Source organism: Platalea leucorodia, assembly GCF_965183815.1.
Source record: "Platalea leucorodia genome assembly, chromosome: 4".
Lineage (NCBI taxonomy): Eukaryota > Metazoa > Chordata > Aves > Pelecaniformes > Threskiornithidae > Platalea > Platalea leucorodia.
Genome location: NC_138826.1, coordinates 83,295,303 through 83,322,938, shown reverse-complemented (window position 1 = coordinate 83,322,938; position 27,636 = coordinate 83,295,303). Strand labels below are relative to the sequence as shown.

The window sequence follows — 27,636 nt, the reverse complement described above, 5'->3', positions numbered from 1 at the left end:
TCCTTGCATTCTTAATGGAGGGATTCAGTCATTATATATGCATTTCTGGGCTTTGTGTTTCTATCTTAGATTTTTCCATAGCAAGACCATCCAATGTTTTGTCAAAAAACCTCAACCAAACCAAACCAAAATAACCCCCCAACACCCATCCCCCCGCCCCCCCCCCCCCGCAAAATCCCACTTACATTTCAGTGCAATGGAATTGTTAGGAAACTTGAAAATGAGACTAATAAAAATCAAGAGGGTGAATTTTTGCTGATGAGTGTTTAGGCATTGCAAGTGAATCAGAAGGTATGAACCACAACATCTCTATTCCAGAAAGATTTTTAGAAAATATTGTTTGAATCTATCAAATATTTCTGCTATGCTGTACTCATAAGGCAAAAAGCATAACTAACTAGAAAATCACAAACCCAAATAGAGCATCTTGCTATTTTTCTGATGACCTTAAATAAAACTCTTCAGACACTCATCTCTGTAAAAAGAACATGGAAAGAGTGCAGCATGGAAGTTTATAATTAGGACAAATACGTCACCAGCAAAACATAATACACAAGAATTAGAAAAAAACAGGAAGAAAACAAATATGAATTTGTCCAATACCACTGAATAGAAATGAAGTACAGTATTATGAAGTCAGTTTATTTTGACTTTTCTTTCTTTAATGATTTGAGAAAATATTCTCAAATAATTTCTATATTACTTTTCTTGTAAGTTTTTCTGGATAATGGATTATATTTTAGAAATAAGCCAAGGCTATTTTTAAATTTTTATTGTTTTCCTCTTTAATGCTGTATTATATTAAAAAATCTGCTGCATTAAATTAAAATTGCAATAATTTTTTAAAAAAAGTGATTATGCCGTTAGTTCTAGAGCAAAAGCAGTAAACTTTTAAGGCTTGAGTTTTGATAATTCTGTGAATAATTAGCAGCAATATCAAAGCAGAAGGCCACTCCATCCGTAGAAACACTTTAAGAATTTCAAATGAGAAAAACAGTATCTCAAAAGTTTTTATTCTTTTTAAATGCAAATAAATGAAAATCTAATTAAAGATGTATGGTTTGTTGACACTTCTTATTTCAAAGTTAGGGTTTATGCTATTTTTAAATGAAAATCTTAAATAATGCCTAGTCTTTGTGATAACTTCATTTTTTCATAAGGAGAATGCTGATTATACTTGTTTTGATTTGGTATACATAACACTAGTATAAAGTACATGACAGTTTTCTATTTAAAATAGGAAAGGAAAAGTGCATTTTTTATGTATGTCATTAAAAATGTTGTAAATTAATTTTGATAGAAGTTTGTATATGACAATTTTTTTAAAGGATCCACAGCTGTACAACATTTACTTTTAAAAGGAGCTACTCCAAAACCCTTCCTGTATCCTGATAACAAGGACTGAAGGGCTTCTGACAGCAAGGATGTTACGGTGTTTCTACTCCCCTCTGTCCACCATGCACGCGTCCTATTCTTGTGCTGAATCAAATCTAATATATTTACTTCACTGATTTGAAAATAGACTCTATGGATCATTACTGGTGTAGGATGGTCCTATACTTCTTCTGTAGGCAAGACTCATTGACGCAAATGAGCGAGACCAAAATGACAGGTGACCCACCTGCGTGTCTTGCATACATCTACAAGTAGATCAAATGCAGCTCCCGTAACTGGCTGCGGCACTGTGGTAACTGGGAAGCTGCTGAATACTCTGAACCCCCAGGTGAGTATCCAACGGCTGATATTGGTTGCCCTAAGACTCTACTGCTGACTTCTACCCAGCCCTCAGTGGAGTGATGGGCTCTATCGTCCTCACTCACTCATGTGCAATTCTGAGTTTTCTCTCCTCAGATCTCCAACATACAAAGTATATCCATTTTATGATTAATTGACCATAAAATTTTTGGTTTGTGGTTCAGAAAGGTTCACACATTTATTAGAAGTGCTCGTATCAAAATTATCATGGGAATCAGCAATTTTTAACTGAGACAATGCAATGTATTGCTGTGAAATGATGCAGGATGCTCAGAGAAAAAAAAAAAAAATAGGAGATCTAATTTGGTGAGAAAGGCACAACAACATCTCATTTTCACACTGGCAGAACTCTACAAAGCAGTATCCTATACACTGATAGTGCTTTGGCCATAAAAGTGAGCAAGCTGGAACACATTAACAGTTTTGACCATCGGTAGTGGGTGGTAAAAAGTGGAGCTCTCTTGGCTAGCACAGTGCACTGTAAGTATTGCTGGGGAAGTGAGTTACTGCTTTGGAAAGTGCTCAGCTTTTCAGTTGGGTCTGAGGGATAAGAGGCAAGATTATGACCCCTTATGATTCCTTATGTTATGGAGAAATGTGAACTTTTTGCAGCTATGGGCTCCACAGAAGTCCTGTGTTTACTCACTACTAGGATTCACCTTACATTTGCATGTCATGTCCAAAGTAGAAAAACAGATTACTTTTTGTAGATGGGCAGGCTTTGCATTTCTTATGCTTGGATTAAATGAAATCTTGCAGATACTAGCCAAAAGCAAGCTTGATTACATAAATATTCTCCTGGCCATATCACTTCATCAGGGCTTTTTTTAGGAATAATAAATGTTTCAAAGATCACCTACAAAAATGTCATGTAGAAAAAACCAGCAGCAGATGATTTAATGTGAGTGAAATAATTGCCATGATTGGCTATAAAGCTATCTTAATATAACATTCAATTTTGCAGTTAAGCATTTCCCTCGCAAAGAGATATCAAATTGCATCAGCTTAGATACTAAAATCATAGATTGCAACAAAAAAGTTGGTCTTACAAAGAATTTTTTGAAGTTTACCTTTCTATTTGAAAGTGTGTTTCAGAAAAAAGATCTGATTGTGCTAATTTTCGTTGTGGTTGGACACATTTTTGTGGTACATGCTGAAGGGTGACTAAATTTCTTTTTTCTTTGCTCTTAGGAAGGGGATTGAGATGTGCTGCCTCTGATTGCCTCTTGTTCATGTCTGCACAAGATTTACCAAGATTCTCCTCTGTATCAGTCCAACTCAATATATTCAATTATCTGTTCTCTTAATTACTGACTTCTTCAGCTTTAGTTGCCTGATTTGTCAGAAAAAGTTCTGTTTCTCGCTTCTTTGCCACTTTCTTTTGTTCTTCCATCAGAACTAGGAGGGATCAACATATCTCTTGTTTCTTGCATCGTTATCAACACGAGGGCAGCTATCGAATGCTCTGTTACTGAAAAGAGCGCTGGTTGATACAAAAACAGCTTAGTATTAGTAAGCAAGAGGAAAGTGGATAATAAATTAAAATCATAGGAAGAAACTGCCTTTTGTCATCAGTCTCCTTTTAAAGAACTGCACTGAAATAAGACTTTTATTTAGTAGTGTTGTAATTAACGTTAAACAAATAACAGAAAATGCACACTTTAAAATTAACAGCTGTTTTTTATTTTGTTTGTCAACCAGAAAAGTATTTCTTAAGCAATCAGAAAACAATTCAGTACATTCAAGCCCTTAAATTATTTTGGCAGTGTGCCTTCTTATGTTGCACATTTGAGCAGCGACTGGGCACCAGTTGGCCAGCAGTGCATGTAGCCGTGGTTCATGGCCTCGGGCAGCTCTTCTGTTCTGTTAGAGAGAGGAGATAGACTGGTACCACAAAACCTTTAGAGAGCTTATTTTAACATTTTACACAAAGCCACAGCCTGAAGTTCATAACTTCTGTAACATGTTCAGAAAGAAATTAGCATGGCATATTCTGTGACAATTTCTGGAATTTCACATGACAGACCAGACCTTGGGCAGGCAAGTGGAATTCCCTTCAGATGATGATAAAGCAGAAGATATGCTCCAAGGTGCACTTAATGCATTTCAGCTGTTAATAGCAATGTAATGCTTTGGACTAGATTAAAGGGGATAAAGATTTCTTTTAAAAGTGTGTATCTTAGCCATTAAGGTTCTGAGCCCCAACTTTTTCCTTCTATATATCCATTCACATTGTGCCCCATGACTTGCTAATTTAAACCTAACCTCTATTGCCCAAGACAGGTTGTCCCAGAAACTATTGTAATAATGCATTACTGTTTGGGATATTTATATGTATAGCCCTGCAGACATCTTATGGCTGGCTGCCCCTATAATTAAAACACTTGTGATTATAGGTTATGTTTATAATGTATCATGTGACTTATAAATACCCACCCATTTAATATCTGTTAAAACTTCCTGATTCCCAGATGAGAAGTAGAAAAGAATTTTGGTGTGAAGCTTCATGTAGAAGTTTTCCTGGGCTGTGCAAGGAGAAGGCTGTGTTCTTGCGACACTCACCATATTCCGACTATTTTTCACTTCCTGTTATTTAATACAGCTGGTTTTGAGGAAAGCGATGGATCTGCCATCTAGTTTGTGATTGAATTGTCTTGACTTAGATTTTTTGTTGATTGCATTAAATGTATGCAGAAGCAGAAGCCAGTTAATATGACAACCGAGAAGTCATTTGTCATTACAGCTATCCCCAAGTCTGGCTGCATTGCTGTGAGTAGTGTGGAAAGAGGGGGAAAATCATATATCAAAAAGCACTATTGATATAAAACCAGCACAAAGATAGAAGGCAAAGCAGCCAGAGATGTCTTAACTTTTAGCATGAACTTATTCAAATACTCTTGATGTCAGTGGCCTACGGCAACTGGGGAAGTGGCAAAGAAACGCAGGATGTTGAAATCTGTAGATAGAGGGCACAGTGATTGCCACGCTGCTGCACAGAAGCAATGGTTAATAACACTGTCAAGGCTGCATTTTATAGACGAAGAGGCTAAAGCACAGAGTTTAAATGACTTACTAGCAGCTCAGCGGTATACATTTGTCTCTTGAGTCCTATCAACTGTTTGTTCGTTATACTACTGATACTGCCATGTCTCTTTTGGAGTTCTCCAAAGGCTTACCACAGTGTAGGAATTAATGACAAAGTTATTAGATATAAGTCTGGTAATAAAAAACTCTTTTCAGGAGTGCAGCTCACACAGTTCTTTTCATAACCACTTCCAACAATGGTAAGGGGCCTTGGGGCTAAAAATCTTTGCATTCCCCCACACAATGCAGCAACTCCTTCAAAAGTCATTCATCTGGGGTTGGATGAGGGGGAAGTATCAGAAATTCAGAAGCACGGTAGATGCATGACATTCCTCTGTGGATGGCTATTAGCTTGCTAGCAATTTTGTGAGAATAATTCAGCTTGTGGATTCTATGGTCCTGGATTCATTTTGTGTGGCCGTATATAGCAATCCTGCAGTGGCAATAGATGGAAGTAGCACCCCGGCTGCCAGCTTTCTTCCACAACTAGAAAACTGGCATTCTGTTCTGAAAGCGTCTTTTCACAGAGATCTTAACTTTTTGGGGGGGGACTGTGAATGGGTCACTGTAGAAATGCTGTACAAATCCAGCCTGTAAATTACCCAGCAAAAAGGGTGGTGTATAGGACCCTCCATGTTGTGCTTTTCTGTTGCTAAGCTTTGGCTGTGGTTCCTCTGCTGTACCTTTATCGACAGAGCAACATGAGCTTTTCCAGATCTACTTAAAATGGGAGGTGACAGAGTATATGACACATATGTCATTACTGAAACTGATTTTCTTTATGTTCACTTACATGAGCTATTTTTGTTGGATCAATATAATGATGATGTGGAAAGGCCTTTCTCTGCTGCCTCTAGATGCATAAATATACAAACCCTTATTATTGGTCAGAAAATATGTGGTGAAAGTAGCACACTAGATCTTGTATCAGACTAAAGCGATAGCCAAAACTTCCCTTTTCTCTTCCAGCTTTTCGGGACATTGTTTCTTCAGGTGCGCAATGCCTGTCCCTCCTGTGCAAGGGGGAAAGAAGTATTCAGTGACCCAGGACAAGGGATAGGGTAGCCTCAATCTCAAGGTGTTTTACTGAAGGATTAGAGAATGGGACAAAGACCCTGTGAAAATAAGAAGTAGGCAATGAAATCAACAGGTGGTGGGTGAAAATATTGTATAGGTGATTTCATTCTGTTCATTTTTGTTCATTTGCAAAATTGTGCATCAAAAGAAAACAGGAGAAACTGCAGTGAATTTAAGAAGAGCTGAAGATACAGCATGCACTGTGAAGACTTTTGTCTAGCAGTCAGTGGAGATAAACTTTACATTTCAAAGACAGCAGGATGAGAGGCCAGATTAACAGCAGAGGAAGTGAAAAAAAATTTTTTTCCAGCCTTCAGTAATGCATGATCAGAAGAGTTTGCTGTGATAGAATATTTAACATACTTTAGAAGCCAAATGCAGGATACTTTGTGGCACTACTGAGATCAGAGAAGACTTCAGAAATCCTAGAGGAGCGCAGAAATAGAAAAAGCTTCAATAAATCTCAAAATCCTTGTAGGTGAGTGAGAGAAGGAATTAAATATGAAATATAAACCACTGGTGTGAATATGTAGATTTTAAGTTTTGTGGCAAATTGGACATTCTGATTTTGCATTTTTTAGCCAAAAAATGTTGTTGAACTCTGTGGAAACGCAATTAGATAAAATGTTGTGAAGATTAATTACAAATTTAGCACTGGGAGAAACAATAAACATATTTTACCAAAAGAAATAAGTAGCTAAGTGAAATCTATGTTTTCCTGAATAAAAACAATTGATGCAAACAAATTATGGGATTATGTGTCTAATTCAAACATGAATATGGCAGTATCGGATTTCATTGTGGAAGTTGTCCATTGTCAATAGGAGTCACCATGAGGAAAGAGCTGAATTTTCTGAAAGTCAAAATGTGAAATAGAGGAGCCTGCTAATACATGGAGCTGTTACAAGTAAAAGGTTCAGAGTAGGGGCAACCATCTCAGTTTTAGGGTGTGCTTTGTTGAAATGCTTAGCTACAGTGTGGTTCATTTAGAAAGACATTAGGTGAGGAGATACTGTACAATTAGGAATAAAGGTATTCTATTAAAAAATGAGGTACATCATGGGAGAACAGTCTATTATCATAGGCTTGAATGATATGTTTTAGCTAGAGGCTTACATTAGCATTCAGTCACTTGTTTTATATTTTTCCTGTTTTTATAGTGCTATCCCCTTGAAACTCATTAAACCTTTTTCCACAGTAGGCTAGCCAGTCAGGCATGAATAATCTAAGGGGTAAACAGAATATTGTTATAAATACACAAGTGTCCATTACAAGAAGTAGTAAATTTAAAGATGATTAAAAAGCAACAACAAAGCACAAATACCCTCTCAAGCACATACAGCTATAACATAACCAGTACATGTTTTTCTTGTAAAGGATTCATTAGAACATAAGTCTTAGAATTGAGTGAAATAAGTAACTCAGCCTGATTAAAGAGCTACCATTAATCATCTCTAGATCACAAGTTCAAAAACAAAAAAGAGGATTTATTTGTTATTGCTTTGTGCTTTATTTAACCATAAGAGACCCATGCAAAACAGGTGTAAAAATGCTGTACTGTGTATAAATGAGGACACATTTTAACATGACTGTGTTGTACATCTTTTTACAAGGTTGTTGAGAGTTCCAGTTCAACAGACCATCTAAACATACATCCCTTTATTTAAAAGTCCTCAGGTTCAACTGACTGAGGTGCAACTACATAAGGGCTATATGCGTGTAAAAAATTTTTAAAAAGTTTGAGATACCTAAATCAATGTTTCGGTAGATGAGGCTTTAACTCCAAACCTGCAGCCTGAAATTCCTCTGTTCAAAGGCTGGGGGAACACTGCAGGTACTGTAATTTGCAGTCAGCTTAGTACCTCCAGCACTGTATCTCACACACGAGTGTGTCTTTTGTGGGCAAGGCAGCAGGTGAGGAATGTCTTTGTCCCTTTTCCCTTTTGTGGATTTTATATAAAACCCATACAATAAACCAAGAAATCTCCTCCTCCAAGTTCAAGAGAGTTCTATCCCAAAGAATATCAAGGCATGCAAAAATGCCAGGAGTCCTGTGTGGATGAACAAGGAACTCCTGGCCAAACTCAAAACACAAAAAGGAAGCATACAGAGGGTGGAAGGAAGGATAGGTGACCTAGGAGGAATACAGAGACATTGTCTGAGCATCCAGGGATGAGGTTCAGAAAGCTAAAGGCCAAATGTAATTGAATCTGGCCAGGGATGTCAAAGACAAGAAGAAGGGCTTCTATAAGTATATAAGGGACAAAAGGAAGACTAGAGAAAATGTGGGCCCATTGCTCAAAGAGACAGAGGACCTGGTTACACAGGGCATGGAAAGAGCCGAGGTACTAAATTTCTTCTTTGTCTCAGTCTTTACTAGCAAGACCGGCCTTCAGGAATCCCAGGTCCCAGACACCATGGGTAAAGTCTGGAGCAAGGAAGATGTACCCTTGGTGGAAGAGGATCAGGTCAGAGAATACTTAAGCAAACTGGACATACATAAGTCCATGGGCCCTGATGGGATGCATCCACAAGTGCTGAGGGAGCTGGCTGATGTCATTGTGAGGCCACTCTCGATAATCTTTGATCAGTCATGGCAACTGGCAGAAGTGCCCAAAGACTGGAGGAAAGCAAATGTCACTCCTCTCTTCAAGAAGGGCAAGAAGGAGGACCCAGGGAACTACAGGCTGGTCAGTCTCACTCAGAAGGTGATGAAACCATTTCCAGGGTCATCAAGGACAAGAAAATCATCAGGAGTAATCATCATGGCTTCACCAATGTGAAGTCATGCTTGACCAACTTGATAAACTTCTATGATGAAATGACTGGCCTGGTAGATGAGGGGCTAGCAGCGGATGTTGTCTACCTGGACTTCAGTTAAGACATTTGACACTGTCTCTCATAAGATCCTCAAAGACAAGCTGTTGATGGCTGAATGGGCTGAATAAACAGACAGTGAGGTGGACTGAAAACTGGATGAACGGCCAAATCCAGAGGGTGGTGATTAGCAACACAAGTCTAGTTGGAGGCCAGTAACTAGCAGTGTACCCCTGCAGGGTCAATACATCTTCATTAGTGGTCTGGATGTGGGGCAGAATGTACCCTCAGCAAGTCTGTGGACGACACCTAACCAGGATGAATGGCTGATAGGCCAGAAGGTTGTGCTGCCATCCAGAGGGACCTCAGTAGGCTGGAGAAATGGGCTGATGGGAACCTCATGAAATTCAACAAGGGGAAGTGTAAAGTTCTGCACCTGGAAAGAAATAACCCCATGCACCAGTGTATTCTAGTGACCACTGAGCTGGAAAGCAGCTTGACAGAAAAGGACTTGAGCATCCTGGTGGACACCAAGTTGAACATGAGCCAGCAATGTGCCCTTGGAGCCAGGAAGGCTAATGGTGTCCTGGGCTGTCAGCAGGTCAAGGGAGGTGATCCTTCCCCTCTCCTCAGCCCTGGTGAGGCCACACCAGGAGTGCTGTGTCCAGTTCTGGCCTCTTCAGTACAAAAGAGACACGGACATACTGGAGAGAGTCCAACGAAGGGCTACTAAGATGATTAAAGGGCTGGAACATCTCTCCTATGAGGAAAGGCTGGGAGCGCTGGCGCTGTTGAGCCTGAAGAAGAGAAGGCTCAGGGGGGATCTCATCAATGTATATAAATACCTGAAGGAAGAGTGTATAGAGGCTGGAGCCAAGTTATTTGCATTGGTGCCCAGTGACAGGACAAGAGGCAATGGGCACAAAATGAAAAACAGTAGGTTCCCTCCAAACATCAGGAAACACTTTTTTAATGTGAAGGTGACTGAGCACTGGCACATCACTGGAGGCATTCAAAAGCCATCTGGACGTAGTCCTGGGCTACTGGCTCCAGGTGGCCCTGCTTGAGCAGGAGAGTTGGACCAGTTTCCCTCCAGAGGTCCCTTCCAACCTCAACCATTCTGTAATTCTGTGAAATAACCCTGAGAGCTAAGCCTGGAATGCAAACCAGCTCCTATCTCCAAGTCACTGTCCTACTGTTGGACAACAAAATAAGGCTTCTTCCTCCTGTCCCGACTCGCCTTCACATTGCACAGGTTAGCTATGGCAATTAGGGTGCTCTCAGGTGAGAGGCGGTGTGGGTTGGAGCTGCTTCAGACTGACAAAGGGCTGCTTTAGTTATTTTTTATTTATAGAAAGTCAGGCATCTTTAATTGACAAAGATTTTCCTTCATACTTATATCTTTACTTTCTTCAGACAATCACAACAACAAAACAGGCTCCTACAGAGAGCCAAAAGGAAATAATGAATAGAAATCTATGTCTGAGATCCCTTTCCCTCCCTGCTCCTGGAACTTAGGCAGCCAGGTCAAGGTTGTGGCTTGATGCTGCCATTATTTTTTGACCCTCAAATCTTGTCTTGAAGAATCAATGTGTGCAAAAGTTCTTTCAAGTAATCGAAGGGGCCTCACTGTTTGCCATTAATGGTGGAAGAGAAGGAGGTGGTACTATTGTCCACAGCCTGGGTTGTATCTGACTAGCCTGCTCATACAGCAGGAGATAAAGTTAGGGAGTAATTCAGATGCCCAGCTTAGGCTACCTAGCGCCTTTGAGAAGGGTCTAGGTATCCTGTATGTTCGTTGTCAACAGTAACCATAATGGGCAATGTGGTAGCATAGTTTATGGTGCTTCAGGGCTTTTTTTGATTGATCTCTTGAATTTAGATGCAGAGATTCTTCCTAAATATTTATTTGGATACATAACTAAATGCTTTCTTAGACATAAACCTTACTGTTTGATTTTGGCTAAGGAGCAGTTGTAAACTGAGAAAAAATCATTATGCCTAGTGGAGCTATATTCATATAACACTGGAGTATTTAACATTTTACTTTACCCGAGTGTAAATGTGGTTCTAATGCATACTAACTGACAGGGTTACTGAGAAAATAAATTCATTAATGTTTATAGGATGGCTATGGTCCTCAAATGAAGGCATTCAAAATGCAAAGTTATTATCTAAGAGAACCTTGACATTTAGAATTCAGCTGGCAATATTTTGACATGTCAAATACGCAGTTAATTTTGAATATATGGAGAGTGTTAAGAGGCATATTCAAGTCTTTGTATTTTTCCCCACACTGCAATGATGACCCTTTGCAATACATCAAAAGTCAGAGCTCCAGAAGTGAAATTGACTCATGGAAACTAAAAAAAGAAGAAAATAGTTTGGACTTGACCATGAAATGCTCTGAAGAATAGTGCATATACTAGTTCAATGAAAATGAGATGGTCTTTAAACCCTCAGAGGACAAGAAAATAATGCCAAAACTGAACTCGGTCAGAAGAGAAGACCCAAAAGGTTAGAGTAGCTGGACAAAAATGGAAGATTAAGAGAGATTCTGCATAACTGAATGGGTGAAATTGGTTCATAAACAATTCTGTCATAGGGAGCTTTCTGTCTGTAGCTTCAAAGGTGTAAGGGATACGGAAAGTGGAATTGGCCTCTCTTTGCTTTGTTGCTAAGTTTGTGACAGAGAATGAAATTTAGAGTTAGGATAGCTTGTTAAATTGAAGTTATACTAGGGTCTGCTTTGCGTGACACTACCTAATCCTTTTGATATTGAAATACAGAGAGAAACCAAAATTTGATGGCCAATATCTGTGAAGACTTGTTATTATGGAGTAATTCTTCCTTTGGCTAAGATTTTGGCTAACAAGTTATTAAGAAAACTAATGCTTGTGATTTTACCACTTGTTTGTATTATATTATATTACAACACCTTTTTTGCCTCATTAAAATGTGCTCTTGCAAAATGTTCATAGATTTAGAGGTAACCTTGCAAAACTTATAAAAGCCTTGAAAATGTATGCAAAAAATATTCAGCATATGAAAAGGAAAGATTTTTTTTCCTGAAATTTCATCATCGAAATTACAATGGAATTATCATGAACCTTTATACTGAAGAGTAAGGCTGAGGATATGGCTATTTTTCAGCTGTTTAGTCTACAGGCAAGCCTGTTGCTTGAGTTGGCATTACAGGTATTGAGACAGAAATCAGAGGGGACTGATCTTTAACCTAACACATCCTTGGTCTGACAGCTGGAAATAAATCTATTGGTTGATATTGAGACTGTGATTTTATTCTTATGTTTGGAGCGGCTAGGAAAATAAGACTGTTACTGCCACAAATTATCAGACAAAGTTTATGAAGAAGTATTTTATTTCTTTCATTAATTTATTTTAAATTAATTTAGTTCTTTAAATTCGTCTATATATTTTACCATCCTTTTTGTTTAGTCATGCTGTTTGATTACTAAAATGTAAAGAAATGTGTATGATTGGAATGTTTTCCCATACATGGGGATTCTTAGATCTGAAGATTTTTAAGACTGGTAAAACCCTGTAACAAACTAGGTAGTTATGGTACAGAAAACCACCCTGTAGTTGTCCTAAAAAAGTTAACCTATATATGTGCATGCAGTTAGCTTTGGAAGGAGAGATGATTTGGTATTCATCATTTTTCCTAGTGTTCAAAACACTTGATTGCCAGAAATAGAAAGTAAGGGCTGATCAAATTAAACTTGGAAAACATCCACATATTCTTTATAACAAGTTCTTTCTTACAATTTAAAAAGTAGTTCAGGTTGGTCAGAGATTGTGTAGCTCACAGGATCTAGACTGTTTGTATAGGTATTAATACTGAATCTTGTGATATTTGGTTATGGTGCAGTTAGCAAGCAGAAATAGAAAGCTTTTCTTTTTTATTCATGATGTTTTATCTACTGTCGTGTCTATGTTAGTGCCAGAATGAGAGGAGACAGGTTTTTAGCTTTTGTTTTTCAGATTTACCTACACTTAACTAAAAGGCAAGATGACATTTAGTAGCAAATCATAAATGATGTAAAAAGGGAGCAAATATTGTTATTGGGAAAGTAGAATCCCATGAGTTCATTTTTCATTAAATATGTTATATCTGTCAAGAAAATAGGTCAACTTTTTGGGAACTGAATTTTACAGAAGATGCCATCTGGCTTTTCCAGTTGTTACAAGGAAGGATGCTTTTTTTGTTTGTTTGTTTGTTTTGTATGAAACATCATCGTCTTCTGTAGAGGGAGAGCCATCCTTCAGGGTGGCTCTTTACAAGAAAAGAGACTTTTTAAAACATCAAAGAATTAACTGCATATAAAAATGTTTTTCAGCTGTTACTGAGTCCATGTAAAATTTTTATGCAAGATGAAAAACAAATCTATTTAAAAAGTGAGGACTCAGCTTTTACTCAAGGTTGTTGGTTTTTTTAATAGTCACCACGAGATGTAAAGCCTGGACATTGATTTTGCTGGCCTAATGTTCCCGGAGGCCAAGAAGTCAAACTTTGGACTCTGGTTTCTAGAGACCATTATACCTGGACACGACAATTTAAATGGGCTGTTTGGGGTCTGACAGCCAATAAAGCAACCTGTTTGGGTATAGCCCGTAAGACTTGGTTCTAAAATTCTAACAAATTCCCAAGCTCACATTGGATGCTTAAGCTGTCCTCCATAATGCACATCTAAACATTTCACACAAATATTCATGAATTCAGTCTTCTCAAAGGCTGTGATAACAACTACATGGCTTAAGAAGAGTTCACTAGAGATCTAGACCTTCAAAATTAATGGGAAATTTAGCCTTTGCTATTAAATTACACAGTAAAATATCATCTGTTATATAGGTCCAAATACATACACTGGATAGCTGAGCAAGAACCAGCTGAATGTCCTTTAGATTTATAAGTAACCCAGCTATTCCAGTGAGCAGAAATATTGAGTGTAAGCCCCCTAAAGCTATTACTGAAAAATAAATCCTGAAGATCCAATATTGTGCACTATCTAAAACATATACCTAGAAGTCTGCTTTCCCTTAACAGGAGTGAGCAAATATTTGAACATGCAGTGTGCATGTTGAAATTCCTTCCTTTGACCCTGAAAAGGCAGAACTGTATATGTACTTTGAGTGAACTTCAGGGTGCTTGGAGAAGGAAAAATAGGACATTGGTGATAAGGCAAATGGCCAGGTTTTAATTTGGGATATCTGCTTCATTGAATTCCACTTCTATGATACTGATTTGACAGAGAAATTGGTTCTCCTGCCTTTTTCCAGTTCCAGAGAGCTTATTTAAATATGCTATCTGATGGCAGAAGGTTCTTCACTGCCTTTTACCTTGAATTTCTCCTTGATGTGTGAAAAGCAGGATGAGTGTCCATGTATCTGCTATACTCATTTTACACTAGTATAAATAACTATAGAGACTGTAAATTAATAAAAACCAGTATCTTGAGGGTGGGCGTGTAGCCTCTACTCTGTTATAATCAATGACTTCTGGCCTCTAGATTTAGTGAGTCTAAAATTTTACCTTGCAATCTAAAATCCCCATAGCCATGAAATTTAATTCTGGAATCGTATTTCTGAGGGTGCAAATGTAAATGGCTGGCAGCCCAGTTCAGCACCATAAGAGAGTGAGGCCATGAGAAAATGTGGACTTGAATGTCCAACTGAAGGTGTTTGGACATATGGTTTTGCTGCTGGCTTACCAGTAAGAGTTTTTCTGCTTCATATAATGATTCTTGGGCCTGAATTCATGCCTATTTTTCTTATTTAGATTCTTCCAGAATCCTGTGACATGCTAATTTGCAAGATGAGCTATAGAAAAAGCTATTTCCAGAGATTATTATTGATGTTATTTGGGACAAACTGAGTGACAGCTACTATTTCTTCCCTAAACTGCTGTGAAATTTCATCCATTCTTCACCAGTCTGAGCTACTCAAAACTGGGATCATTCAAGAAAGTCACAGAATTATTTGTTGTATGGCTCTGGATGAACTTGCATTCTTAAAAATATAACACACATTAATAAATGACAGTTGTAATGAAATATGCTATTGACTTTGCACTTAGTCAATTTAGGTATTAATTTCTTGTTTGCTTGCAAGAGAATTCTGCAGATGAACTAAAGCAGCACATTTCCACAGTGTTTGAACTAGCTTTTCTTGTCATGCAGTGAATATAGTTATGTAGTGGAATAAGGATCATGAAATATGTCACAAGGACAAAATCCAGCAACTGTTGAGAATGGGATTGCAAGAATGAAACTTTGGTAGATAACCAGAAATGGAGCAGGCTAAGCCAATGTCAGTTATACAAAAAGAGGCCCTTCAGTATATGTTAATATGCTGAGCCATAATTTGCCATGGGCCAGGCTCCTAGGCAAGTCTGCTGTCCTTGCAATATGACTAATAGCTTCTTGCAGAGAGACAGATGTGACAGGCAACAAGATAAATACTAAAGCTGTGCCAACTAACTCCGTGCTCCTAGGAGCATCCTAGGAGTCTTTAGCCCAGCCAATAATGCAAGTCCTGCACTCCTTGTGTGCCCAGAGCTCTCATCTGAAATGCAGAGCTTTGAGTGTGAAAGTAGCTCAGTACTAGATTTTAGGTATTGTTTTGAAAATCTCAAGCATATGTCTTTTTCTTTCCATCTTTAGCTACATACAAGCCATATCCCCCTCACCCTCGCCAACGCCTCCAAGACAGGAGACGGAATCTCCGTATCTTAGACCCAGGCAAGTCTGAATATTCTGGGAAAAATCAGCTTTCCTGTTTTATCTCAGGCAAGGAAGGTTGAAAATAGGACTTAGAGTCATTGCAATTTTTAAGCATAGTGTTCCTCTAGTAGTCGCTAACTTCTTCATACTTCTTGGGCTGTATTCTCAATTTGACAGTGTTGCTGATAAGAAATACTGATATAACAGGTAATTTTAAAATTACTTTATTTTTATGCCAATAGTGACATTAACACTTAGATTGAGGGCTAATGGACTCTTTCGTAGTTCTGTGAAAAAGACAACTTTCTGGGTAAAAAAACAGTTGTGAAATCCATGGTTGTTTTTGTTATCAAGTTCAAAAGGAACATCAATAAGAATGCCAGTGACTGAAGTCCATTTGTGCCCTTCAAAGAATATATATTGAATGTTGAAGGTTTTGTAATAACAGTGCTTGTACCTGTGATGGTTCTGATGCAGTGATCTGGAAAACAGTGGTAGAGGCATATCAAAGAATTGGGAATAGCTTTGGATAAACCAGCAGATTTTACTCTTGTGGAGACAAATAATCGATAATCTGCAATTTCAGGAAGCTGGGCAGCTCAGGGACACGGATGACCTAAAAATCAAAGTTCAATGACTTTATAAAATTACATCATCATATCTTTAAGTTAAACCCACAGCAGCAGGAATGCAAAGCAGAAGCTAAAATTCTACTTGTCCCCCATGGAATTTACAATGGACTCTTTTCCTCAAGCATGGCTAGATACTGAAGAACATATCATAAATTTTGCTTTTGCATGAAACTGTTTTGCTTTCATGTGCTTGATTTGTTAGGTGGTGTGTTGGTTTTTTTAGTGTTTTTTTAAAAATTAAGAAATCCCCATTATCTGTCTGGTTTTGTTTTTCACATTTTCAAAGTCTTCTTAGAACTGAGAAGTATAAAAGTTCATTGCCCAGCAGAGTTTTATCAAAGCTGCCTGAACATTTGACTCAGATTTAGCAGGGTCTCATGTGAGTAAGACTACTTACATGAACAAAGCTAAGCATATGCCTGAGAAGCTTTCTGAAAGAGAACATAGATCTGGAAAAATATGGATGAAATACAGGTTGTCCTGAACTGTAAGACCTCCTTGGGGAGGAATCAAATGATAACATCAGTAATAATTGATACTAAAATTGCATTTTCATCCCAGAGGATCTCTAACTCATTCTCACCTGGATTGAGTCACAGACTTTCATTTCAACACTTTCCAGAAGTCTGTAAAAAGTGGCTTCTGCCTGCAGAGACAGATATTTTAACATTTTTAGAAGTTTTCATCATTTGTCTCCCAGCACACTACACACACTCATTTCCAGAAGACAAAAATAAACAGAAAGTCATGAATTCCCAGCACTTCAGCAGGCAGACAGACAGGTGATCCACCATGGATACACTGATTTCAGCACTGCATCACTATTCTGAGTACTGCAAAAACTAACTATACCTAAGACCTCTGACATGAAGGCATATTTAGGCTGGAAGGCAGCCGTCACACAAAGAAGAGCAGTGAGTATAGGTATTTCTGTGGTTTTTTTTTTGTTTGTTTTGGTTTTGTTTGCTTGTTTTGTTTTGTTTTCCCCTATGACCAGATCTTACTATTGCAGAACAAACCATGGCATCTTTTGTATTCACTAAAAATAGTCAAAATATCTACTCGAACATTTCTATACAAATATGTATTTTTTCAAGTAATAATTTAATTATTTTGAATTCTGTACAAGATTTTTAGTGGATTCCAAGTAAAGCTGTGATATGTTTAATATTCTAAGACTAGATAGAAAACTGGAAGAAAAATTATATCTACTTACGTACCTTAGAAGGTGCTGGTTACCACTACTATTTCCATCACCTTTCAGGAAAACGGAGAGGTTTATTTTGATTTTAACTTAACTCTGCAGACTATTGCATATTGTAGAAAACTTTGAGTGCCTCTATTTTTTAGACATCAATGGTATACAGGACTGTGAAACTTACTCATACAAGACTGGCAGTTCTTAGGACCATAGCAAAGTGATTTAACATGTGTACTAATTGTTTAACTACAGTTTTAATTTGTGCGTACAAAAGGACTCTAACTGAAATACGAATCACCAAGGTTTGGAAGTCAGAACATTTCATATACAGGAGACCATATATATAACACTTTTCTGCTAATCTTTTTTCAACATACATATATCTTCAAACATGCATGCCTCACAATAAAGGATACAGTTGCGGAAAAAATGCTTTTTAAACAAAAGAAAGGCTTCAGATAAATTATTTTGCAATTGCAGAAGTACCCAGGCCATGTTTCACCGTTTGCTCTGTGCTAGACCTATGCCTAGAAACATACATAAGTCTACAGCTACAAAGGTAATTGCTGCACATGTCACTTGACATTACTTCAAAATTCTTTGTTGAGTGTGAATTTCAGAAGCATCAAGTTTTGCAAAAAAAGAAAAAAGTCCTTAGAGGGAAAATTCATCAGTTCAGAAATCCGCTATAATGGCATTTATAAGTGAACCTTAAATTACTAGCATGCAATTGGGAGAACTAGCACTCCCTTCTTTACCCTTTTTGCTATCAGTATGGGCTGTGAGTAGTTTAATTAACGAAGTATGTTCCACAGATACTCTAATGAGTAACATTCCTTCAGGAAACAGATATTAGGATGTTAGCTAAAATAGGAATTTAATGCACTTCATGTTCCAATTAAGTTCATTTGTATCCCCTACACCTCTGGTATATCATTTCTAGTAGGACGTATATTCAAAATGAATACCAGAGCGTTTACTGTTGCAATGCAAATTCCTTTGCCAAATTGCTTATATCTTCACATTAAACACACACTATGGACAGAGTGGAAAAAAGGTTAGCATAGCTCTTCAACACCACCAGAAATATTAGGCATCACCAGACACAACCATTAAGTGTTTAAATCTCAGGATACTTCTTTCACTGTTAGTGCCTACAACTAACATGCTACAGAACATGCATACTTAAATACTTTAGCTAGCCTGGCCTGGAGAGTTTTCTCCGCAGTAGAGAAAAGGGAGATGTTGTTCCAGCTCAGAAATAGATTGCTATCACCACCCAGATGCTGGCTGCATCCAGTTGCTATAGGTCCCTTCCTAACTAGATGGGCATCAAAGTGCTGGTGATCTGAAGAACGTAGCTTGTAAGGCAATTAATATGAAGGGTTACTCCTCGGGAGTGGACATAATGTACCTCTAACAATTTGATTTGGGGGAGTGGACTTCACAAATTGGGCTGAGGCAATTGATACCTCCTTAAGTCCACCAGTTGCATGCTTCAGGCAGACAGTCATTGCACTGGCTTCAGCCACACCGTGGGCTTGTGAACACCCTCAAGTCTAAGCCTGCGTGTGCTGATTTCTAAGCAGGCACCAAAAAAAATTAATCACGTTTCCATAACAATTTTCAGTCAGAATGGTTCTTTTAAGTCAAAATTAGCCTAGCCATCATAAAGGTAGGAAATAAAAGATATAATTCTGGGAATATTTTTAAAATGCTAAGATCAGCTATGTGTGATGTGACTGGGAAGTTGTGTTCTTCAGGCACATATGTACAATGCGTGCAATACTACCAGGCATCCAGCAATGGCATCTGATTTCAGGGCTGTCATGGTGTCACAGTGTTTACAGTCTCTGCAAACTTCTCTCTTTATTTTTACTTATTTATTTGTTAAATTTTTGCTAGTCGACTCAGCAATTGTCCTGTCACAGTGGTGAAAGTATGTGAGAAAGCAACGTTCTCAAACGTAATCATAAAATTATTATGTTTGAGAACATGGGTTTTTTTTCTTTTGTTTTTTTTTTTTTTTTTTTTGAGAAACGTATTTTTTATTTTCTTGCTTTGTTGGCATGCTGTAGCCTTTACCTTGCAGTAGGGAAGTTTTCATAAAATGTCCGCTTAGTCCTTCAGGTGTTTTAGGTTTTGGGGGTATTAACTTCTTCTTAGAAATAAGTCTCTGATCCTTAACTTGGACATTTTGGAAACCACATTACGCTGCTGAGGGCTGTATGTTATTGTGGCACTGATGGGGAGGAAAGAGAGGTGAACTGCAGTGCCGCGCAGGACCGGTGGTTCGTACAGCACTGGGCAATGCTAATAGGCTCTGCAAGCCATGGGAAACTCTCTGTCAGCTAATTATATTTACCTCAGAAAGAGAATCAGCAACCAGTCTTTATGCTGAAAGACTATCAGTAATTTTGAGGGTGACCTAAAAATTCTGATGAACTCTATAGGCCAAATCCTTCACTCCTGTTGTTTTTTGAGCCAGGATAAGAGGCTGATTTCATGTATTAAACCTACTGTAGTGGGTAAAGAGTCTAGTTCTTCTCATCCCTATTCCTTTCCCTGTAATGTGATATATTGTTCTGTTCCTGTTGCACTAATTCCACAACAGTCAGGTAACATATGCCTGAGTTAACCACGAATATAAGACACATTATAGAGTTCCCCTTAGCCATATGACATTTTTATAACGTGACTGCAGGAAGAATTTCCTGAGAGACTGGTAATGGATAGACCTCTTATAGCAGTAAAATAATTTCGTAAGGGACAAAAAAAAGGCCTTTGAAGCTGGTGTATGTCTTAGCTGTCTCGTGCGTTGTACTACTCTGAAACATTACCACTGAAAGGAAGGGTTTCTAAATATATGACAAGATGTGCAAAACAAAAGCTCCGCTACGGATGATGGAGGTCTTCTGGAAAAGAGAACGGTACGAACGGTATGCCTCATGTTATCGCAGGGAAGTTTTCTCAAAGCAAGGATGTCTTACTTGAGGAGAATTATGGCTACATGTCATCCAAATCATTAAGTTAAAAATCATCTCAGATTCTCGGGTTCCCCTTTCTCAGTCTCCCCCCGCCGCCGGTCGCAGCCAAGCGCCGACAGGGCCGGGCCCCCCCGACATGGCGCCGGCCCCGGCCCCGCGGCGGCTCCGCGGGGCGCCGCGGCGGCCGCCCGCCCGCCCCCGCTTGGGGCGGCCCCGGTCACGGCTGAGGCGACGCTCGCCGCCTTCCTCCGAGTCGCTTCCGCGCCCCCCCGGCTCCTGGCCGCTGCGGAGCGAAGTCGGCGTCCGGGGGCAGCGCCGGAGCGCGGGGCGGGGGCAGTTCAGCCCGCCACGGGGGCGGCCTCGCCGTGCCCCGCGGGCCCCGGGGAGCCGCCGCCGCCGCCGCCGCTCCGTCTTGTGCCGTGCGAGGGCTTTTTCGAGCCTTAGCGAAGCCCGTGCGGCCCCTCTCCCTTGAAGGCCGCGGAAAATGGGTTTCCCGGGCAGGCTGGCGGCGCTACCAAAACTTGTTGCGGGGGCGGCGGCGGCCCGGGGCGGCGGCGGTGGCTGGTGGCGGCCGGGGCGACCCTGCGCGGGGAGCCCGCTCCGGGCCTGGGCCGCCGCCGCCCGCCGCCCGCCGCCCGGCGGCCGCGCCGCCTCCTCCCGGGCGCTGGGCGAGTACGAGGAAGTTTTCAGGTCCTCCGTGGCGGAGCCCGAGAAAGTCTGGGGAGCAGCCGCCGAGCAGATCCAGTGGTACAAGCCCTGGGCCCGGGCTCTGGAGAGCGGCCGCCCCGGCAGCGCCTCCTGGTGAGTCTGCCTGTGACCTCCCGGGGCGATGGAGGGGCCGGGGCCGCGGCCGGGGCCGGGGCCGGGCGCGGGAGGGCCCGGCTGTAGCGGGGCGGGTTGCCTGACGGGGGCTGGGGCTGTGCTGGGCGTGGGGTCGTGTGGTCGACGCAGAACTACCCCAGCGCGTACTTGGGGTGGTCAGCACGCCGGCGCTGAGGAAGGAGGTGGCTGCAGAGCATGGGGGAGTTTAATAATTACACTTGGTTAAGGTTAACGATTAAAAGCAGCGTGGGTGAGTGTGTTGGGGCGAGAGGGGAGTTATCGTGCACTGTGACAGGAGTTATCGTGCACTGTGACAGCTGTGACGTGCACGTGTGTGGGTGTGATGTGTGGGTGACACAGGTGTGTGCGCCTGAAGCTCCCCCATCCAGGCCCTTTTGGGCCTGGCTTGGGAACAGGCGGCTGCGAGCACGAGAAACTGGGCATCCAGTGCCAGGGGAAGCACGTGTGTGAAAACACAGAAGCAGCAGCTTTCAGAGATGTTTAATCGTAGAAGCTATCTAAGTAGGTCATAATTTAAAAGATGTGGTTAAGGTAATGTTTGGCAAAAGCATTGGCGTTGTAATATATATATCCATGTGATGAATGGCAAACTGCCCAAAGACAGAATGTGATACCCTTCTTATAAATTACCGGATAGGATTTTCAGTACTTTTTCAAAGGCGGTTTACCTGTTAAAATTTTGTGTTGACGACCATCGCCTCTTATTCAGTAAGTTTACATCATGCTCTTTGATCTTTTCTCAAGGAGAAGCTGATGTAGGATAAAAAAGGCAACGCAGGATGTGGGTCATCTTTGGTACTGTCGTGGTTTAACCTCAGCCGGCAACTCAGCACCACCCAGCCACTTGCTCACTCCCCCCTGGTGGGATGGGGGAGAGAATCAGAAGGGTAAAAGTGAGAAAACTCGTGGGTTGAGATAAAGACAGTTTAATAGGTAAAGCAAAAGCTGCATGCTCAAGCAAAGCAAAGCAAAGCAAGGAGTTCATTCACTACTTCCCATCGGCAGGCAGGTGTTCAGCCATCCTCAGGAGAGCAGGGCTCCATCACGCGTAACGGCTACTTGGAAGACGAACGCCATCACTCCACATGTCCCCCCTGTTCCTTCTTCTTCCCCCAGCTTATATATTGAGCATGACATCGTATGGTATGGAATAGTCCTTTGGCCAGTCTGGGTCAGCTGTCCTGGCTGTGCTCCCTCCCAGCTTCTTGTGCACCTGGCAGAGCATGGGAAGCTGAAAAGTCCTTGACTGGTGTAAATTCTACTCAGCAAGACTGAAAACATCAGTGTGTTATCAACCTTGATGTTATTTGCCATTTTTATATTTTTCTGTTTGATTTTAATTTAAAAATACTAATAATACTAATAATTCTCAAAATATAATTAAAAATATTAATCACTCTCAAATCTGCCTGAATGAAGAGATACAGAACCAGCAGAATGGGGCTTGCTTTCTTATTGGTGTCTGATGTTACTGCTTGGTACCTCTAGTAGTATAAATTGTTTATATGTCTTAAGCTGAATGTTAAACAGCGCCCAGCCAGGATAAATCTCTTTTAAGTCAGCAGGACTGTATAACAATCAGAAGTCCTAAAATGGATGGATAGGGAGACCTGTGGTCCACTGACCTTGATTTCTAGGTTATGGCACCATTCACAAAGGCAAATAGGATTGTCTGCGTAATTAAAGACCAGTAAAGATCACTGGCTCTGGCATTGCTGAACAGAATAATGAAGAAGTCAGTACAACGGTTACTTTTTAAGAGCTAAGGAATGAGAACATAACGCACACTAGTGATCATGGTTTTGCTATCAGATTCTGTCAAACAAGTGTGGTTCGATTTGTTGAGAATGATAAGCTTGCTTGCTGGAAGTAACAAGGTTAGGTCTTAAAGCATTGTGACTTCTCAGATGGAAGTTATTTGGTCTTATGGCAGGGATAAAGTTTCATGAGCTGAAGTCAGACTTATCTTCCAGGGGTCTTTTCTGGCCTCACATGCATCTTTCTCCCTCTGTGGATGCAGATTGCCACAGACTGAAATTATCTCATTAATGTGGGCAAATAGCTGAAGGGAGGGTGCAAAGAGCCAGGCTCTTTTCCGTGTAGCCTAGTGACAGGACAGGAGGCAATGGACACAAACTGAAACACAGGAGGTTCTCTCTGGACATCAGGAAACACTTTTTTAGAGGGTGACTGAGCACTGGCACAGAATTGGTTGTGGACTCTGTTCTTGGAGATATTCAAAAGCCATCTGGACATGGTCCTGGTCTACTGTCTCCAGGTGAACCTGCTTGAGCAGAGAGATTGGACCAGGTGCCCTCCAGAGGTCCTTTCCAACATCAACCAGTCTGTGATTCCGTGGGATTACGCAAAGATGCAAGTCTCTGAAGACTCAACATCAGGTCATAATTATTGTTTGGTTGTCAGGTATCTGTTGCTCTGCTGTGGATAATAAAACATTAAGCGATTCAAATTTGTGTAATCCTCTTTAATGTCTTAATGTGCAACATGCAATTTTATTTCTTTTTTGATTTAAGTTCACCTTAAGTGATACCAGGCTGTATGTGATACTAGTGTAGTACTCTAATGCCTCTGAAGTCCCAGATGGTTACCAGCATTCAGTGTGCTCGGCAGGATGACAGATAGATAAGTTCTTTGAGGAAAAGACTGAATATAAGAGAGAGTGAGGGGATACAAGAGGCTCTTTCAGAGGACATGCTGAAGAGAAAACAAAGAGGATGGAACAGAACTGAGGAAAAGGCCAGGCTTCCAAGAAAAAGATGTCTTGCTGGTCTAACAGGGTAAAGATGTAGTTCTGGTTCAGAGGTTTACCTAGGAAGCAGTTTATGGAGACCTTAAAAATAGTATTAAGAAGTTCATGTATGTTCTTCTTGAGCTAGAATTTATCTCCTGTTTCAGAGACATATTATTAGGTCAATTAATAAATATCCATTTATTTTCAGTATCTTTGGTTTTAGTTGCCAAATGTGAGGCTTACGGAAACAGATACTTTTCATATATTTTCTGGTCTCATTTACTTCAGTTGAAGAAGTTGAAGGAGGCAGTTAATGTATTTAAAATGTAGCTGTAAGGCAAATGCCAATTCATTTTCTCTAAATACTTTAAGAGCATGAAGGAAACGTGCAGCATGCCGTAGTGGGTTTTCTTTAGCCTTTTCCGTTGGAAACATCGGTGTTATGTCAGTGGGTTGCAAAATGATTTCTGAAAGATATGTGATCAGTGTCACCATCCCCTGGCTGTTTTGTTGAAGCAGTAATCACAGGTACTATTGACTGTTCTGACCTGCATCAGTGGCTGGTACGGCACAAAACATCATCTGGTTTTACCCACATCAAAAATAATGAGAAGAGCAAAAAAGCATGAGTGGCCAAGAAAAGGATGAAGGAATTGGAATTGTTTGGTGTAGAAGCCAAGAAGGAGATCTAAGTTTTAAAACACGTAAAATTTGGCTACAGAGAATTTGGCTACAAAGCTGAAGGAAAAACTGTTCTCTGAGTTGGCTTTGAAGAGTTTAAAACTAGAAGTCTTAAATTGCAACAACAGAGGTGTAGATTTTTAGATGTTAGAAAGAAAAATCTTTATAATGCTAAAGGTAGTGAAACACTTGAACAGATTATTTTGGGATCTTGGGGAATCCCAGTTAGAAAGGTTAAGCAAGTATTTCTTTAGGAATGATAGAAACAGTTTTTCCTAACGCAAGCAGTCAGAGGGCAATTTTACAAGTTATGTTTTTTCTCAGATTTGAAGACATAAGCGCAATATAAAATCACCTTTGAACTTTAGGAATGTTGCACAGATTGCTATTCAAATGTTGCTTACACACTTAAAAAAATGTGGCTGGATCAATTAACATAATAGCATTTCAAAATATCTAATATTGTTGTGGTTTTGTCTAACACCTTATTCAGCTTCTGTTCTCACTTCATCTAGAAAAAATGAAAAAAAAAATCCAGTTGATTCCTGGGAACCTGTGTTGGAGAAGTATATGTACCCCGCGTGCCATAAAAGGATTTTAGCAATATGCTTTTTTTACAGTTATGGTGCAAAATAATTTTAATGTATTTTTTCTTTTGCATATATGCCAGCTTTATTCAGAACCTTTACCTTCTTTCTTTTTTTATACTTAATTATCTTGCCTTCTGAGCCATTGAATGAAGACTAAAAAGTGTCTCTGAATACAGCTACTTTGATTCTTAAGATAGCAGATAGTGTTGGAAATTAAAGCATAACTTCAGAATATGTGAGTGGAGTGAATGAAGACATAATTATGTGTTGCCTTCTTCACTACTATGCTTGTTTCATTCCTAGCAAGTAGGTTGTTGTCACATCCAAACAAATACTGAATGCAGTAAAAAAAAAAATTCCAGGCCGTAGATGGTAGATGTTACGTTGTATGTAACAGGAGTTCCGCTATGGAAGACCTAACTAACTGACTTGCCAAGAGTATAACATGAACAGAAGATCAGTGCTTTCGTGCCCTCTTCTACTCCTACCCCTAAAAGGTTAACAGAGTAGTCATTTTAAAGTATGGTTAAAGAGGTAAGTGCATGTGCTTGAGATTCCTGTTTGTGAAACTACAGAAACTCTGCGAGACCTCAGGGCCGGGGTGAGACGGGGGGTGCTGAGCCTTGAAGAGGATTCGTGACTGAGTCACGAAGAGGCTGTAATTCCTAGGTGATGGCTGTAGGCAGCTTTAAAGAGGCTCAAGGGGTTACTAATGTGGGTAACCATTCTCAAATTATTAAAAAGATGCCTTATTAGATCTAAGTTATGCATAATGTGGATTATCAAAGGCTGCTGCTTTCATGGATGTATGGGGAAAAAAGACTTATCAAAAGGATAGGTAGATATTGCCAGAATATTGGTTTAAAATGTTGCTGTGAAGGAAGCTGTTTTGATATTATAACCAGTTTTAAATTCTGCTGTGATTTTTGACAGGAAGAACCCTGTCATTTTTTTTTTTCCACCATAGCACCAGGGGACAGTAGGTGAGCTCTTCAGAGAGACTGCTGGTGAACTGAATCCAGTTTCTTTTATGTATTAGAGTTGTTACTGTTGACTCTTTTTATTTGTTTTACTTTTCCTCTGCTCTGTTTGTTGAATATTATTAATTTCTCAGCATTAGGAACACAGCCTAAAAAAAAGTTCTTCAGACTTGGATTCATTTGGTAAGCTGCATTGAGATAATTGTCTGGTTGGCAACAGATTAGCATTTTACAGTCCTGGTTATTATGGCAAGATTTACTGGCAGCTCTTACAAACATCCTGCAGATCTACCTCTAATCTTTCTGCAGTCTATTGGAATATTTTCTTTTTCATTGTAGAACTCTGTTTTAAATAGGAGCATCTCATTGACATCCTTATTCCAAGACTGGGTCCTGGTTTCATGCTGCTGTTTCTTTCCAACTAAAGCTTATTCAAGCAAATCAAAATTCCTCATGGGTATTCATCTCCTTGGGAATCACTGAATCAACAGAAGTTTGCAGCAGCACAAGGCAGCTTTTCAAAGCCAGGCAGCTTTTATTTGTCAGTCGAAATGAAGTGTTTGAGCATGTCCTTGGGTGACAGTAGAGAAGCAAAAATCTTGCAGTTGTGGTCATGGTAGGGGCATCTCTACTTCTCTGATCCCGTAAGAGCCTCCCTTCTTCTGAACAGGGTAGCAAAGCTCTCATCACACTGTCCAGATAGTCTTCGGTTTTGTTTCAACTTGCAGTCACATCTTTTTCACATAGTTGTTCGCAAGTGATGATTAAAAATTTATGTGGCAGTGTTGGTGTTGCCATGTATCTTTAGAAGAATCCAAGCTCTGGTACTTGCTGATGTTTTGACCGTTTGTAAGTGGTTACGCATAGTAGCCCAGGTACCGCGCTCTCTTGTTCCCTTGTTCACGTCATCCTACAGTGATTTGATATAAAAATCAATGGATGACCTGAATCCTACACAACTTTTATGACAGTAATACAGAGTTTCTCTGTATTACATGAAACAGCTCCCAATCCTTTATTGTTCATACAGTTCTTTTATGGGAAGGAATTTGTAGTACAGAATGTTTTTGTTACTTTCCTGGTCCCCCACTTTCTCTTTATTAATGGCATTGTAAAGGAGTCACAATAAAAGATTGCTGCACCCTAAGCATCCTAACTGCTTTTGGTTTAATAATTGCCATTCTTTGACAATAAAGACTATCCTATGTCATCAGTGCATATGAATATATGAATAATATATCAAATATCCTAATTTAGAGCAGTTCTTTACTAGACAGGAGAGGTGAAGAAGGAAATACTCTTTTAACTAGTAGTGGGTTACTTTAGGCCATCTGTTTTTATTTCTAGTTACATTATAACAATATCACATTATCACAGTGAGTGTATCTGTAGAACTTTTTGGAAACTCTCAAGTGAGTTTTTTCTGTGTGTTGCTCTTCTTTTTGCTGTAGAGAGATACAGGCAATAGAAAAACAAACACAAAGAACATTATTTAGA

At 39.8% G+C, this 27,636-nt stretch overlaps 1 protein-coding gene across 1 annotated transcript in view; it reads left to right on the top strand.

Annotated features, from left to right (window-relative positions):
- Window positions 1-20,777: 20,777 nt before the first annotated feature.
- ACSS3 (acyl-CoA synthetase short chain family member 3) overlaps window positions 20,778-27,636 on the top strand; it is a gene marked incomplete at its 5' end in the record, with an annotated part of 91,906 nt that continues 85,047 nt past the window's right edge. Inside the window, one exon of the mRNA XM_082308956.1 lies at window positions 20,778-21,094. Coding sequence (XP_082165082.1) covers window positions 20,778-21,094 — 317 coding nt within the window. The remainder of the gene's footprint in view (window positions 21,095-27,636) is intronic.